Source organism: Rattus rattus, chromosome 4 (genome assembly GCF_011064425.1).
Source record: "Rattus rattus isolate New Zealand chromosome 4, Rrattus_CSIRO_v1, whole genome shotgun sequence".
NCBI lineage: Eukaryota > Metazoa > Chordata > Mammalia > Rodentia > Muridae > Rattus > Rattus rattus.
In genome coordinates this window covers 43643403-43661516 of record NC_046157.1, presented here as the reverse complement: position 1 = coordinate 43661516, position 18114 = coordinate 43643403, and the positions used below count along the sequence as shown (strand labels likewise).

Here is an 18114-nt window from a genome sequence, read left to right as displayed (position 1 = left end):
TAACAAATGTGAAGATTCTCCTTTCTCTACTTAATATAAAATACAGAGTTAGGGAAAATATTGTATGCACTGTTATCCAGTCTAAAAGAGCTTTTTTAGAAATACACACTTTAGGTATTCAAATCAGACCAGAAATCAGATACACGTGTAGCCACAGGAAGTCTTGTGCCTGGTGACAATGATGCTCTTAGCTCTGGGCACATACAGAGGTTGCGGAAGAAAGGTAACATGAACGGTTATGACTAGGTGACAGGTTTGAATGGAGTAAAGAATATGTTAAGAATATTTAACATGAACTCAGTGCACCTCGAGAAATCAACAGTGGAAGAGTATACATTAAATTTTAAATGTGATCAAACAGCGGTTCAGAAAAAATCAAATTAAACCATTTGGTTTCTTCCTATTTTCAGGCATGCTAAGAGGCTGTAGGAAGGGACGGTGCAGGCGGGGACCTCGGCCTGAAACATTTAAAACCCTGTCACAGCAAACCAATTTCTACTGGAAATAATTCTCCCAATGGTGGTGATTATTAAATTAATTTTCCAAGGAATATACAGAACTTGCCTTATTTTAATAACATATCATGTACTTTGTATAAATATGCCTTGTACAATATACTTTATAAGTAGGAGCTCTCCAGGATGAAAATCTCCTGTTACTCATCTGCTGATAGTTTGCAGTAGCAAGTATTGCCAATTACCCAGGATGAATTACAGAAGCGAGTGTCCATGTTCCCGCTTAAGTCAAGAGCTGGAAGGAACTGTAAAAGATGAAAAGTGCGAGAACAAATTCCAAATAAACCACTCAAGTGTCATACAGTTAAAAAAAAAAATACCCCTTCCTCTGTAGTACTAACTTCCGGTTTCTCCCTTCCAAGTTAGTAGTGTGACTTCAACCCCACCCTGCCCCCGCCACTTCAGTCTCTACTTGTGTTATTCTTTCTAAAGATCTCTCTTTCTCTAATGGTTTGGCAGTTTCAGGCTTCAGAAGAATTGGCATCTAAAAAGAGAAACTAAGTTGTAGACTCAGGCAGGTCTAGGCAGGCACCCATGATTACTGGGGGACTCTGGTAAGGGAAGCTTTGAAAGACAGGGTCACAGATGGAATGACAGTATACCCAACCATCAAAGCAAAAGGAAGAGAACAACTGTGTCTGCAGTGCTAATCCATTAACAGGAAATGCCCCTTTATATGTCTGCAACGTTGGTAGTGCTAGGTTCGAGGAGGTTTTGTTGAAGCGCCCACTTAGGATGTATTTTACAATCAATACAAAAGCCAGATCAAACTCTAGGCTGTATTTTCGTCGGCTTGCTTACTGTTCAAAGTCAGTGGGCTTAAGAAAGACGGCGCATGCTCTGATTGTTGGAATTAACTAAGGAAGTCCCCCCAAAGTAGGGAAACCATCAAAAATCAAGTTTCAAGATATTATGTGGAATTTTTAAAAGTAAGAATAGGAACATACACTAAGCTGAAGATGTCATTAAAAACCTACAAACATTAGGCTTGAGAAACATTAATGGAATTTATGAACTGAAGGAATCCTATGGATGCGTCATCCAATAGAGTGAGACTGCTGTCCATTATGTGTTGGCAGAAAGTGAGACTGGTCTTCTGTCACAGAACACCCGAAAACATGGTGGTTCTTCAGCCTCATCTCCATACCCAACGCTGAAAAATAAAGAAAAATTAAAGGCTATACAATAGAATCGCTTCCCCCAAAAGATGGGCTCCTATTCATGTGCGCTAACACTTATAAGTTTCAGGGGTGTGTTGGGGTCTCCGGGCAGTGGAAAGCTCAAAAGGAAGCTCTTGGTCCTGCAGAACTAGATGACTGCTTTCAGCGTTCAGCCCGGTGTCAGAGCTGAGCACAGCCGCCATTGTATAGATTGATGGTCCATTGAAACGGGGGAAGGGGGCTGCACAGTGCGTTTGACAGCAAACTCTTGAACACGCTTTGAGTTTTTTCTTGTCTGCCAGAAAGACATGAAAAAAATCTTAAAAGAGCCTTTAAATAATCTCTCATCCATTTATGTGTGTCTATTCACAATCTTTAAAAAGCTTTACCCTTTGACCTTAGCTAAGCCTTCTTATTAACATAAAAGCTTCGTTTTATCCGACTATCATTAGAATAAGTTTGAATCTTAAAAATATAAATCTTACGCAGCTATTTAAATTCTCACTAAAGGAAAAAAAAAACATACCTGGCACCCAGAGTGCTTGTTTATCATTATAGAGTATGCCATTTATTTTTGGTTCTCTTTAAAAACATGGTCAATTCTTGTCAAAGACATCACTTTCTTCTTACAAAGGAAAATTCTAAGCAGCCTTACGCCATTTGCTGATTTAGTGGAGTCTCCATGTGAATCAGCATTTAATCTCGTCATTGATTAGGGTTGTTTAGTAAGTATGTTCTCTCCCTAATTAGAAACACCAAAGGAACCTGCCTGCTCCAGTACCTTTTTATTTTCCCCTTAAGATTGCTGTTCCCTCAGGGTGGAATGCATGCCCTGTTGGGCAGCTGGGCCACTTACGAACATGAGTAAGAGGGAGACGAGCCCTGGAACGAGCACGTCTGCATTTGGCGCTTATTCTTCCGCTTTCTAGGGCAAAGCACAGTGGAAGCCGCACTCTGACCCAGGGGTAGGCTCTCCACAGTTCTGTTCACAGATGGCTTGCAGTGAGTGCCCGTGGCTAAGCTGAACTTTGAGAAGGAAAACTTAAACATCTCCTAAAAGTTGCAGCAAAGATTTGGATATAAATAGGAACTCTCTGCAGGTAGGGGGAGAGTAGCCCATGATCTAATTATGTGTGATGCATTTAGCAATTGTTTTCTCATTATAATTAAAAGCTCATCAGAAATAACCCGTGTGGATGGTATTGCAGACAGGGGTCTGAATCTGTAGGGCACCGGCCACAGTGGCTCAGGGAACTTGTTGAAATCGTTTGGGTTCTTATGCCCAAGGGAATTGGACAAGAAGCATGTAGCTAGAAATAGAAATGAAGACAGATCTTTTTACAAAGGGAATACATTCTTGAGGGTAAGCATGAGTTAGCAAGCTGAGTGAAGAGAGCATGCGCCAAAACTCTACGCAGGATCTACATGACGCTTTCTGGATCATCCACAGAGCACCCTAAACACAGTGAAAGTAAACCATTAAAACTTAGGCTGTGGAACCAAACAGAGAGCTCTCAAAAGGAAAAAAAATAAGAATAGCCAAGAACATTTTTAATGTTCAAAATCCTTAACCATCAAGGAACTGCAAACTTAATCTACCTGGAGACTTTAGTTAGATTTTATGACTAAGAATATAAAACAAATAAAAACAAATGACAGATGTTGGGGACACAGGAGCAAGGAACACTTATTGACTATTGGTGAGCATACAAACTGGTACAGCCACTGTGGAAATCAATGTAACGGTTTTTCAAAAAGCTAGCAACTATCTTATGATACAGCAATAGCACCCAGGGGACTGTATCAGAGGGCTGTATATCCTACTACAGAGACACTTCACCGTCCATGTTCATCTCTGCTCAAAGTCCAGTAGATAGTCAGGAGAAGCAAATAACCTATGTATCTACCAACTCGTGAATAGATCAGGAAATATGGTTCATATACACAATGGAATAGTATTGAGCTGTAAAGAAAAGTGATATTACAAGATTCATAGGTAAATGGATGAAGCTGGAAATAATCATTCCGTGTGAAGTAACCCAAATCCAGAAAGACAAATTCTGCGTGTTTTCTTTCATATGTGGATGTTAGCTTTGAATCTTTAGATATATATGCTTAGATCAAAGCATAGAATGTAAAAAAAAACTCATAAAAACTCATGGTATGTGGAAATTTCATGGACAGAGAGACTGCAGGTGGTATGACTGACGTGGGGGTGGAAAGGTTGAATTGGGTAACAGCGGGAAGACAAGGTTAGGGGATGGGGGTGAAGAAGGATAATTAGCACTCTGTGTTAATTCCATGTAATGTTCTCCGGTCTCTATTCTACCACACTAGGATATATTCAATATATACAACAGAGATTTGATTTATTTTAAACTTCCTGGAGATTTTTTTCCTGGAAGAATGATACAGAAAGCTGGACAACTATAGAACATATCACATATGTAACCAAAAGACAGTTTGGAAGTCAGAAGTACAACATGCTATCACCACTGAGAAATGGAGAGGTTGCTGCCAGCCTTTTAGGAGCTCTTAAAAGATTCAGAATGTAACAACACCTCCAATGCTGTCCCCAGAGGAGCTGAAAAGAATATTTTTACATTACCACTCTTGAAAGTTTTCATGTATGTCCCCTTGCGAGTGAATCACAAGTGTGAAATTTCATTTGCTTAAGCCCCCTATGAGAATATGAGGAAAATTACTTTTAAAAAATCAATGTACAACGGAGTCTTGAAACGATTATCATAAACTGATGCTTGGGGTATGGGTGAAAAACATCTCAAGCTTTTCTAGTTGTTTCCCTTATCATTTACTTGCTGGTCATATATAACTTGTCTACAAAAGTCCTTGGTAGCCACAGAAGCACACAGTCTGTCATTTCTTTTCCAAATGTTTCTGTTGGAAAATATAAAGGTTTAGGGTGACATTTTATACTTTCCAAACGACTAATGAAGACTCTAGTGTTATTTCAAGGTTCATCAAGATGGGCAAGCATTTGTTAAGGCCTGGCTTTGCTGCTTAGGCTCTTAGTACATCAATAGTCCCATTTGTTAAACCAGTATAATAATCACATTCATTATAGAAATACTATAAAGATGAAGTGAGTTAAAGAAAATTGTTGTCCTTAGGAAAATGGCCGACACATTAATAAACACAAAAAAGTTATTTATTATATTTATTATGATAAAATTAGGATGTCCATGTAGTATGTATTTATAAATTAGTTACAAAATTGTTTTTACTTAAATAAGGCCTAGGGATATGGTTCAGCAAGTAAAATATATTACTTGCAAGTCTGGGGAAGCTCAGTTTGGATCCCTAAAATCCACGTTAAAAGCCAGGGTTGGATAGGGCTGGAGAGACAGCTCAGAGGTTAGGAGAACTTGAAGGTCTTGTCTGGAATTCAGTTCCCAGCACATTGAGTGGCTCACAATTGATCTTAACTATGGGTCCACAGAGTTTGATGCCTTCCTCTGGCTTCTGAAGGCGCCAACATGAATGTATACACACAGAGAGAGAGAGAGAGAGAGAGAGAGAGAGAGAGAGAGAGAGAGAAAGAGAGACAGAGAGACAGAGAGACAGAGAGACAGAGACAGAGACAGAGACACAGGGAGACAGAGAGATGGAGAGTCACATACATACATACATACTTTTAAAAATTTATAATAGCCAAAAGTTGGAAAGAACCCAGATGTCCTTCAACAGAGGAATACAGAAAATGTGGTATATTTACACAATGGAGTACTATTCAGCTATTAAAAGCAATGGCATCATGAAATTATTAGGCAAATGGTTGGAACTAGAAAATATTATCCTGAGTGAGGTAACCCAGTCACAAAAGAACACACATGGTAGGCACTCAATGATAAGTGAATACTAGCCCAAAAGCTTGGACTACCCAAGATACAATTCACAGACCATATGGAGCTCAAGAAGAAGGAAGACCAAAGTGTGGATTCTTCAGTCTTTCTTAGAAAAGAGAGCAAACTACTCACAGGAGGAAATACAGGAATAAAGAGTGGAGTAGAGACTGAAGGAAAGACCGTCCAAAGACTGCCCCACCTGGGCATCTATCCTGTTTGCAGCCACCAAACCCAGTCACTATTGTTGATGCCAAGAAGTGGTGGCTGACAGGAGCCTGATATGGATGTCTCCTGAGAGGCTCTGCCAGAGCCTTACTGATACAGATGAGGATACTTGTACCTAACCATCAGACTGAGCACGGGGACTCCCAATGGAGGAGTTAAAGAAAGAACTGAAGGAGCTGAAGGGGTTTGCAACCCCCAAAAAGAACAATAACATCAACCAACCAGATCCCCCAGAGCTCCCAAGGACTAAACCACCAACCAAAGAGTACACATGGAGGGACCCATGGCTCCAGCCGCATATGTAGCAGAGGATGGCCTTGTCTGGCATCAATAGGAAGGAGCCCTTGGTCCTGTGAAGGCTTGTTTCCCCAGTGTAGGGGAATGCGAGCGTGGTGAGGTAAAGTGGGTGGGGGGGAGGGAAAGCATCCCCATAGAAGAGGGGGAAGGGGATGAGAGAGGGGAGAACCAGGAAGGAGGATAACATTTGAAATGTAAATACATGAAATATTCAATAAAAAATTAAATAATAATTCTTAAATAAACTGTTCAAAGATAAAAGGCCTATGCTGTTAAAATTTTGTAACATGGTCTGTGCATTCCACTTCTCGTAGAGAAAGGCAACACATCAGTAGGCATCTTTAGCAGCTATCTCTATGTCTATGTGACATTTCTAGATAAGAACTTTTGTGCCTCTATGGTAATTTCTAGCAGGAAGAAGAAGATCACTGAATAATGCTGTAGCTTGTTGATACAGGTGACGTGTTTCTGCTCACTGCAACTGCAGAAAATGCAGTTTGGCTGGGGATTTTGTTGTTCTTGTTGTTTGTCTTTTTGGCCGATTGTCTCCTAGATTCACATTATTCATTTCCACTTAAGTAAGTCCAGACTAAGAACTGTTATTGTTTTCCTAAATATGTATCTTTCTGTCCAATAACTACTCAGTTGTTTCACTGGATGCCACACTCCATTCTTTAGCATTTCTCCAAGAGCACTGGAGATCACCTTTAAAGTTTAAAAAAAGAAACGACCAGAAACACGGAACAAAATTCACTGGGTTATCCATAGTCAAGAGTTTAGACCTGTCAGCAGAGTATGAAAGACACACCCAGCTAATGAAAGAAGAATAAAACTCTTTCTGGTAGAAGCTGTGTTTCAGAAACTAATATGGTCTGATATTTAAGTAAATAAGTAGCCACCTTATGAGAAAAAATTTAGTTTATTAAAGCAGGTGCAGGCCTGGTGGTTTCAGCTATACAGAATTTTAGTGAACTTTTGGGACAATCAGAAGAGCTTCTAAACATACTGTCCCTCATCATTTTCAGTAGCAAGCCTAGTCAATTATGAAAAACATTCATAGTTTAAGACCCTCTAGCAGGCGGTCTGGGAGGTAACATATAGTGGAGATGTGTGCACTCGTTCCTTCATGCTGTTACTGGATGATTCCATATTTAGTATCGTATACTTGGATCATTTTTCCTCACTTCTGTAACCAAATTCCTGACCGGAAGCAACTTGGTGGGGGTGGTGTGGTATTCTCACTGACTATTCAGAGGATAAGATTCCTTACAAAGACTAAGGGGTGGCAGTCTGTGAGTGGCTGCCTGCATCTCGGCAAGTCAGGAAAGACAAAAGCAAAATGCTTGTGCACCTTTTCCCTTTTGTTCTTCTTGGTTCATTCTAGCCCCTCGCCTCTAAGCATGATGCCGCCCACATTCAAGGCAGGTCTTTCTGAAAAACCCTCAGAGACACACATGAAGCTATGCTTCATCAACGCCTCAAGTGTTTCTTACTCCAACTAAGATGATAATCAAAAATAACTTTAACAATTCCTCCCCTTTTCAAGTTGACACCCCAGTAAACTATAACATCCCAGTGTTTGTGTCTATGTATCTCCTAATGCAAAATCTATTTAGTCTATCTCAAAGATGCTCTTTAATAGCCAGGAAGGATGTGAGAAACAGGGAATCTTTTTACTATTCTTGGGATTAAATTGGTCTAGACACTATGGAAATAAGTATAGATGTTCCTCAAAACCTAAGAATAGAAGTAGCATCAGCCTGAGGTTTACCACTTAAGGGTTTACACCCAGAGAACTCAAAGGCAATTTACTACAGAGGTAGCTGCACATCTCTCTTTATTGCAGAAGCTTAGTCATGAAGTCAGCCGACATGTTTTATCAACAGATAAATGAAGAAAACGTAATTTATATACACAAAAGGGTTCTCTTCAGATATAACAGAGAATGAAATTATGTTCGACGCGAGAAAATGAATGCAAATGTGGATCATCACAGTAAGCAAAGTCAGACACAGACAAGCAGCACACACTTTGTCTCATTTGTGAGCCTTGGAAATTCTTTCCTTTCTTAGAACATCCATGTTGATTGATGATCTATTTATGAGAGCAAGGAAATTTTCAGAAAATGGAAGAACTTAGAACATACACTATTAGGTGTCACCACACTATCAGAAAAGTGGATATAGAATATATATATATATATATATATATATACTTGTACATAAAAAATTGTGAGAAAGTACTGAATGCAAGCAAAAGAATACATGAGACATCGGAGAGGGTGGTAGGATTCTGATAGAGAGAGAGAGAGAGAGAGAGAGAGAGAGAGAGAGAGAGAGAGAGAGAGAAGGAGAGAAGGTGTGTGTCTGTACATCTCTGTGTCTGTGTGAGTGTGTGTGTGTGTGTGTGTGCGCGCGCGCCTGTGTGTACCTGTGATCTCTGTCTCTGTGTGTATGTGAGTGAATGAGTGAGTCTGTATATCTGAGTGTGTGTCTATGTGTGAATGAGAGAATATGTATCTCTGTGTGAGTATGTGTATCTGTGTGTATGTGTATCTCTATGTGTCTGTCTGAGTATGTATGTTGCATGCCTGTAACATCTGTGTGTGTCTGTATATGAGTGAATGAGTCTGTGTGTGTATCTTCATATGTGCGTGTCTGTGTGTGAGTGAATGAGTGTGTGCCTATAATATCTGTGTGTATCTGTGTGTGTGTGAAAGAGTCTGTGTGTGAGTGAATGAGTGTGTGCCTGTAACATCTGTGTGTGTCTGTGTGTGTGGGAAAGAGTCTGTGTGTGTATTTGTGTATGTACACGTCTGTGTGTGAGTGAATGAGTGTCTGCCTATAATATCTGTGTGTGTGTGTATGTGTATGTATGTATCTCTATTTGTGTGTAACAGTATATGTATCTCTGTGTGTGAGTATGTGTATCTGTGTGTGTGTGTTTATCTCTGTGAGTGAAAAGAAAGAAGAAGGGAGACTAGAAGAAATGAGCAGTCTAGTGGGAGAAGAGGAACTGTGGAGGGAGAGGAATAAAAGAGAATAGGTGGGGTTAATATAGTCAAAGTACGTGATAAACATGAGAGATGTTGCCTATATGAAAATAGACCCTATACAATGAATATATACTAATGGAAAAAACTAGAAAAAAGACAGATCACATGTTTCCAATATGGAATATTGTTCAGTTCTAAAGAAAAAGTCTGATAATATTTCCTGGAAAATGGACACTTATAATCTGTAATGTTGAGAAAAGTCACCCAATGTCAGAAAGAAAACAAATCACATGTTCTTCCTTGCCTGTGAGTTATACAAGGATATAAATAAACAAAGGCGCATGTGATTATAGCACGAGATAAAAAGGGAAACGAGGACAAAACACTCACCAACGAGTGCACAAATACCGGGCACTTTGTGTAAATACTGTGGATGTTTTCTCACAGTTTAGAGCATTTTAAATGCTACCTAAATCCTTAAATGGGAAGTGTCCACATAAAGAGCTGTTCAATACTAGGAAGTCTGAATTTTAAAATAGATTTTTAGTAAATATTTCTATAGGCTGTAGTTCTTTATAAGTACTGCTAAATTTAGCATATTTTAATTTTTTAAAAAAGACTTACAGATACTCCAATACAAAGAGTCTGAAGACTATTAGAAGGCAGCCATTCAGGCTCTGCTTCCCCACTGTAACCAACGGATCCTGAGAGGGGAAGGGAGGCAGGACTGACAGGAGTGGAAGAGACCTCAGGCTCTGTGGCAGCAAGATCAGACTCTCAAGAGGCAGCTTCTGTGAGATGGCTCAGTTTAATGGGAGACACAGTTTAATGGGAGGCTATTTGAACATTTGGTTTGTGCGTAGGGGCTTTCGGGGTGAGTGTACACTATTGGCCAAGGAGTGATTCCAGGGCCTACTGGATATGACCTTATAAGGTATGAGGAAGCTTAACCTGGCTATTGGTGATTTGACCTCCAGTGGGACAATGCTGAGCACAGAGCTCCACGCACCCAGGACACACAGGCCAGGGGCAGTGGGGAACAATCCCACTCCTGTCATCTCAGGATGAGATTTCCAGGACATTTCTCAATCCTCCATGCTTACACTGCTCCTCCCCCCATGGCTCCCTGGTCCCATAGAAGCACATTTAAGGCCCCACAGAAGCACATTTAAAATATATTTTAAAACTCTGGGAATACTCATGTATTGTCCCCAAAACTCAGAGAGTCACTTACTAGATATTTTCAAACGCTGAGAAATGTCTTTATTTGTTTCACTGTATATTATAATTCTAATTTTTTATCATTGTGGATGAATAAATATAAAGTTTAAAAAATATGTTTTAATTGAAGTTCTATCACTTCCCTCTTCTTTTTCTAGCTCTCCCAGGCACCTTCCCTCCAACTCCTCTCAACCCTCAAGTTGACATTATTATTGTGATGTACACACATATGTATGTATACGTGTGTGTGTGTGTGTGCGCGCGCGCGCGCGCGTGCGCGCACAGTTATATAAGCACAACCATTAAGTCCATTTTTGTTGTTTGTGGATTGTGATTTCAGAACTGACTGACCACTTTGTAATGGACAACCAAAAAGAAAACATCCAGGGGGAGAGGCTAATTCCCCAAGCAGGCAGTAGTTGCCTGTAGTTCTTCTTTTTTTTGTTTTTAATTTGATATACTTGTTTTTAATTTAAAAAATAGAGAGAACAACAGATTGCATGCTTCTAACACACAATGACATGTTAACATTCCCATTCTAAAAGTCAGGAACAGAGTATGCTAAGAAAAGTAAGACCGAACCAGGATCAGAACCCAGCAGAGTGAACAACCAGAACACACAGCTCAGGGTGGGTCATCAGGGCATCACACCGGCCGGCATCAAGTGGTGTCTGACAGCCACTCCAGCTCTGTTGTCTGGGAGATCTCACTTGGTCAACTCCATTGAGTGCCTGATGACCTCCTCATTGAATGGTCCACTTTTTTTTTTTTTTTTTTTGGCATCTACATTATCCTAGTACCTCAATTGTGATTTAAGTTTCACATTCACGGATTCAATCAATGGCTTCTCAATTACTCTTTGTAAAGAATCTGACCCTGGAACACATTGCTTGGCCTCGGTGGCTTTCTAGATCCTATGGGCAGGCTTCCACCACCCTTATCATTGCTTGCATTTTGCATGCCTAAAAAAGTAAGACCTACACCAAGTAACACATACACCTATACCCATTAGCCTGAATCAGCTAGACATGGTCTCTGCAGAGGCCTTAGAAATCCTTCCTGCCTGACCATTGAAAAACACCTCTCCAGGAAGCCTTCTTCTTTTCTTTTCTCTTCTTTTCTTTTCTTTTTCTTTTCCATTAATTAATTCATTTATTCACTTTACATTCTGATCTCAGCCCCCCTCTCCTCCCCGACTTCCTCTCACACAGCCCCTCCCCCATCCTTCCTCCCCCTTCTCAGAGAGAAGGGGAAGCCACCCCACACCCACACACACCAACCCACATCAATTCACTGAAATCTAGACACACCCTCTCCCAAGGAGACCAGACACGCAGCTCAGTTAGGGAAACAGGATCCACAGAAAACAGAGTCAGGGACAGCCCCCACTCCAGTTATTGGGGACCCGCATAAAGAGCAAGCTGCACACTTGCTACATGGCGGGGGTCAGGGGGTGCTAGGTGAAGTCCATGTATGCTCTTTGGTTAGTGGTTCAGTCTCTGCGAGCCCCCAAGGATGCAGGTTATTTGATTTTGTCGGTCTTCTTATGGAGTCCCTATCCCCTGGGTCCCTCAATCCTTCCCCAACTCTTCCACAAGACGCCCTGAGCTCTGTCTAATGTTTGGCTACCGGTCTCTGCATTTCCGTTTCCGTCAGATGCTGGGTGAAGCCTCTCAGAGGACTGTTAAGTCCTGGCTGCAAAGTATTCTATTATCTAACGAATTTACATTCATATCCTAAATCTCTTAGTGGGTGGAGTTTTGCAAACCAGGTGTTTTCCCAATTACCAGTATAAATTGTATGTTCTCTCTTTAGTAGCTGTAACCGAACAATTACAAATTGTTAAATGCTTTGTCTGCACCTGCCTTTATTGCAACTTTAAAATTACTCATTTGCCAAATTGCACGGTTTTATACTTCATTCTGCTCTCTTCAACTATACATCTAAAAGCACTGAGCAGTAAGCACAGATAGTATGCCAACTTGAAACGTTCTCTCCCAAACAACTAAGTTCATTATTCTTGAATTCAACTTTATCTAAGAATTTTCAGGATACAGATATACTTTGCTAAAGTGTAACATGAATGGCTACCAGTCCAATTCCTGAGGGAGTCTTCATTGGAGGAAGTGTTACAAATTTTGGTAACACAGAGGGAGCCAGAGACCACTGTGTTAAATAGAATAAACACTGCGTTCTCTTACTCCAGGGTGCAGTATAAACTGGTCCATCTTAGAAAAGCTGAGAGAAGGATGGTGATTACCAGAAATCTGGGATGAGTCACAGTGGTTGAGTGGTGAGTGGATAGAAAATTATACAGGAGCATGAAATTCTGGTGTGCTACAGCGTAGTAACCTGAACAGAGAAAATGACAATTCCCTATATGTTCCAAAATGCTTCAAAAGGATTTTGAATGTTTCCCCTATGAAAAACACACAAGGGTTAAGGAAACATATTTTATTCTTAATAAAATATTGTACAATGTATTTTCATTGAAACATCACATAGTACTGAAATGTCTCATAGTACCTGGGAAGTATCTGATTTTTATATACAAGTATTAAAACATTAGATTAAAATACATTAAATTCTAATTCATAAATGTAAAACTCAAGATTCAAAGTCACGAAAGATGAGTTCTGCTTGGGAGAGGTTCTGATACTCACTGGGCAACACTTTAAAAATACAACAATTTTAGCAGTTCTTATATGAAGAAAAATAATAATTTAATACATTATATCTTTCAGATTCATATTATCCATATCTGTGGAAAGTGTTACATGGATAAGAAAATGATTTCATTTATTATCAAACCGGGAAGAGATTATAGTTGTAATTCACTCTCTATAAAACAGGCAGGGAGGAACTGTAGATAAAGTAACTGGCTCAAGGAGTGCTGAATTGCATGTGAGTAGAAAAAAATACCGGCGCTCTGTCAATCCAAGTTATCACTGCAAGTTTATAGCCGGGTAGACAAAACGTAGACATGATCGAATGTTAAATAAGCTAGAATGATTTAACTCTGTAATAGAGTTCTGAGGTTGTTGAGGTTTGCTTCGATTCTTCATTTTACTGGCTGCACATTAGAAATTGCTGCGCTGATTCAAAACACCACATCCCGCACAGGCTCATTACTTATATAAAAATGGCGAATTTCTGTAATCCCCTCTATCACAAATCTCCTCTGAAGAAACTCTATTTCACTAACAAAGAGTTTCTCTGAGATTTTTATGAGAAATTTAAAGGATGCCTTTGTTTTTTTTCTTTAATACTATCATGAGAATAGTTGAGTCTTCTAATTGTATGGATTCCACAGACCTCCTTAATCAAAGTCATAGGTGTTGGGAAGTGCTTGAAAAATTGAATATATAATATATATTACATATGTGTATTGACATATGCATACATGCATGTATTACATATATATATTAATATTCCAAATGAAAGAAGATAGTTACTGTCCTCTATAATAGAAAGGATAATAAAGAAATTTTGTGATTAATTAATATAAATAAGTGATTTCTCAGATTTTGGTTCTTATGTAGTTGAGACCACCCTTAACAATATCTGGATATTTGTAATTTTACAGTCTTGAAAACAATAACTTTGGGTGTCCTGGGAGATTCAATATCAAACCAATGAACTTTCTGTGCATTAAGTGGTAATTTTGAGAACTGACTGTGGTTAAAGCATCCTGGAGTTTGTTCATTGTCGGTAACACAATTCAGTCACTAGGATGATGCCATGTGATGAGGCATTTGAGGCAACAAACTAAAATGTACTAAGGGAATGAGCTCAGATATTTTTGAAAATTTAGAAATGGAATCGATTACTCCCAAGTATATCTTCTAGGAGCAGTTATACATTTAGAATATATGATTTACATATGTAATTGTGCATATTGAAAAAAGCAAGACAAAAAAAGAATGGTTACCAAAATGCTTTCCTCACCTAAAACAGAACTAAAGGATAGCATCCAAATTTCCCTAAGTTCCCTTATCCCTGTGTATTTTTTGACATATATGCAATAGGGGACCACTAGTTTGTGCTTAATCTTCACATTATACTGTCATAGTTAGGGTTTCCATTGCTGTTGCCAGACACCATGACCAAAGCAATTCTTATAAAGACATTTAATTGGGGCTAGTTTACACTGGTTCGGAGCTCAGTTCGTCATCCTAAAGGCAGGAGCATGGCAGGCAGATATAGAGCTGGAGAACTTGAAAGTTCTACATCTTCATCCAAAGGTAGACAGGAGAAGACTGGCCTTGAACTCAGAGATCTGCTTGCCTTAGTCTCAGGGGATTAAAGGATGTACCTGGCCCTAAACTTTTCATGGCCACTGTGCCTCAAGATCTCCATATCAAGATCCAGGTCAGAAGCCTGTGTCTTCCAGCCTCAAGATCTGGATCACAGGTTTGCCCTCCATTTCTGGATTATAGTTAATTCCAGAGGTAGCCACATTAACAATCAGGAATAGCCATCACACATACCTACATAGTTCCTATAGAAAACCATTAGGAAATAAATTATAGATTAAATTATAACAGTAGTCTGAAAAGAAACCCACACTTCTTCAATCCAGCCACTCTCCACTGACAGTGCTGCCTAAAATGCAAAACAATGGTTCCAATGAAGCTTCTCATTCACAAGAAACAGGGGGAGTCTTCATCTAATTCATTATTGTTCTTATGAGAAGTAAAACTAGTCACTGATGGATTTACGAGTGCCAAAAGCACCTACCTAAGAATTAGTTATAGATAGAACTAAGCCCAGAATACTTTGAATTCATATCTTTAAGAATCTTGTTGAAAAGTTTAGAGCAGAGACTGAAGGAACAGTCATTCAGAGCCTGACCCACAGGTGGCCCATATATATATTGTCACCAAAAACTAGATAAGATAGATGAAGCTAACAAGTGCATGTTGACAGGAACCAGATATAGATCTCTCCTGAGAGACACAGCCAGAACATGTCAAATACAGAGGTGAATGTTAGCAGCAAATCACTGAACTGAGAAGAGGACCCCCATTGGAGGAATCAGAGAAAGGACTGAAAGAGCTTGAAGGGGCTTGCAACCCCATAAGAACAACAATGCCAACCAACCAGAGCTTCCGGGGACTAAACCACTACCCAAAGACTATACATGGACTGACCCTGGGCTCCAACCTCGCAGGTAGCAAAGAATAGCCTAGTAAGAGCACCAGTGGAAGAGGAAGCGCTTGGTCCTGCCAAGGTTAGACCCCCAGTGTAGGGGATAGTTAGGGGGGGAGTAATAGGGGGTGGATGGGGAGGGGAACACCCATATAGAAGGAGAGGGGGAGGGATTAGGGGACTGATGGACAGGAAACCGGGAAAGGGAATAACATTTGAAATGTAAATAAGAACTACACAATTTAATAAAAATGGAAGAAAAAAAACGAAAAATGGGAGAAAAAGGAATCTTATTGAAATAATTTAGTGTTAATCTCATAAGGACAGTGAAATCAGTAAGAAAACATAAATTAATTTTATGAAGTACCAACTATGCTCATACATATAGGAAGCAACCCTCAGAAATCCAATGAATGAGGACACAAATCTCCACAGGAAAAAGAGGAAGCCAAGCAATGTGACCAAAGCCAAGCATATTATGTCACAGGGTACACAGCAGCGGAGATGGGAGTTTATGGGAAACATCAGCACAAAACCTTGCATGAATATGCAGTATTTAAATTCTGGCATGTGGTTGGGGGCATTATGGTAGTATTACAGAGAGGAACAAGTTAAGAAATAACTCCAACAGGTAGATAAGAAAATGGAAAGCAGAAGGTATAATAGAGCAAGTGAAAGTCATAGAGCTAAGGATAGCAAGGTAGGTTAGGAAGGTGATGTCCTTCACTGGAGAGAATGATGAACCAGAAGAGATACAGACCTATCATCCAGTAATCTTTTCCAAGGTGCAACCATGCCATCCATAAAGGTTCAAAGATCCCAAGCACCAGACAGGCTGCCTAATAATGCTCCTTACTGGTTTTAGGCTCAAGAAACACAGTTCACTTTTCTATCGCTTGATTTCTTTATCGGTGTAATAGGGAAAAGCAATATAAGGAAGTTTATAAAAGCTCTTTTGATTCTAATAACACTCATGTTATTAAGAAAGAGATGCTTAAAAATGAACACTTGACAACAACAGTCAAGAGAGTTTTGCAGAGGCATGAAACATACAAAGAGGATGATTCAGATGCCCAGAGCAATAACTCAACATTCCTCCTAAATGCTCATAACCCAATAGCATTCTAGCTTGAATTTTTACTCAGAATTGGATGTCAAGGTACAAAGCTGGCGTTTTTATCTTTCCAACTTTTCTACTTAAGTGTTAGCTTAAGATTCTTATTTTTGGGCTCCCTAAAATCAGTGGACAAATAAAAGACAGAATATCAAGTTTTCAGGTTTAAACCACGTCTTCTTGATTTTTATCTATAACAGTGCTGACAGCTCATCTCACCTCTATAATTGGTGATAAAGTTCCTTGTTCATATGGGTAAGATTAACAGCTTTGGGGGGCATTATAGAACATAAGTTAATATTCTCTCTAAATGGAAAAATTCCTTAAGTTTGAATTCTATGCATGATAAATTTGGAGCTTTATTGCACTTTTTAACCTTTAGCTCATCTTTCTTTAAAATATACATTCAAATGTAAAATCTAGCATTTGCATACACTGAAGCAATTTCTGGTGGCTACCCTTTTAACCTGCAAGACTTTGAGCTCAGAAGACAAAAAAAAAAAAAAAAAAAAAAAAAAAAAAAAAGGCTTGAAATCGGAGTTCAACATTTTCCTCCTTGGCATTGGCACAGTTTCTTTCCAAATCATTTGTGTGTGTGTGTGTCATAAAAATAGCTATATGCCATTCAGATTGGAGCATCAAGAATTCTAATAAGAAATAGAAATAATGTAGAAAGAAAAAGTAAGCATTGATAGATTCCTATTTTGGGTAAATATCATTTTCCACTCAATTGAAATTTTATCTTTTAATCCCGTGCAATTGGAAAGAGCAAATACATTCCCTCCTTTGAAACAAATCAAAGTTATTTGTGTCAAATACTCCACCTAATAGAGACGTATTGGGCACTGTAACAATTGACGTGATCGGAGGAGAAGTAAATGACGCCCTCTTTCTGATCTTCGCATCTGCATTTGACTACAAGGCAGAGTTGCCTGCTTTTCATGCACTGCCATCGTCCTTCTGTTTATCAAATCTGTGTGCAATAAATAGATGATCAGGCATGCGTACAAATCCTTCCCAGTGTGCAACACTCATCAATCTACTGAAAATCATTCTGCTCAGAATCCCTTAAAAGCAGTCTATGTCTGATCTTTTATAAGGACTCAAGGAGGATTTATGAATTTCTCCTTTCTGCTTTGATTTAGAAATAATTTCAGAACTGCCCACTCTAATGTAAGTCAGGGGGGAAGTACTGTACCATCATGGAAATTTTGCCAAACTTCAAGGGCAGCAACAGTGGCCACTTAAACTATGACTTGAGCCTCATGGTTTGTCTTTTAACAAATAAATTAGCTACTGTAGCCAGAGAGCTCTGCCTGCAGCACATCCCTCTGTAATGGCTCTAATCGTGTATCAATTGCTCTCTTGCAGGCCGGCCGGTAATGATCGTGGTAGAGTATATGGAGAATGGATCTCTAGACTCCTTTTTGCGGGTGAGTTTTTGTGAGTTTTCCTGATGTCATTTAAATAAGTTATTCTGAGACCTAGGCTTGAAATCATTCATCATAAATTAATTTTTGCATAGTGTCATGCATGAGTTTTCTGTGGAGAATGACAGCATTTTCTTCTG

The 18114-nt window shown here is 39.4% G+C and overlaps 1 protein-coding gene across 1 annotated transcript in view; it reads left to right on the top strand.

Annotated features, from left to right (window-relative positions):
• Epha6 (EPH receptor A6) overlaps positions 1 to 18114 on the top strand; it is an 893674-nt gene that overhangs the window by 714225 nt on the left and 161335 nt on the right. Inside the window, exon 13 of the mRNA XM_032900334.1 lies at positions 17916 to 17977. Within this exon, the coding sequence (XP_032756225.1) occupies positions 17916 to 17977 (62 nt within the window). The remainder of the gene's footprint in view (positions 1 to 17915; positions 17978 to 18114) is intronic.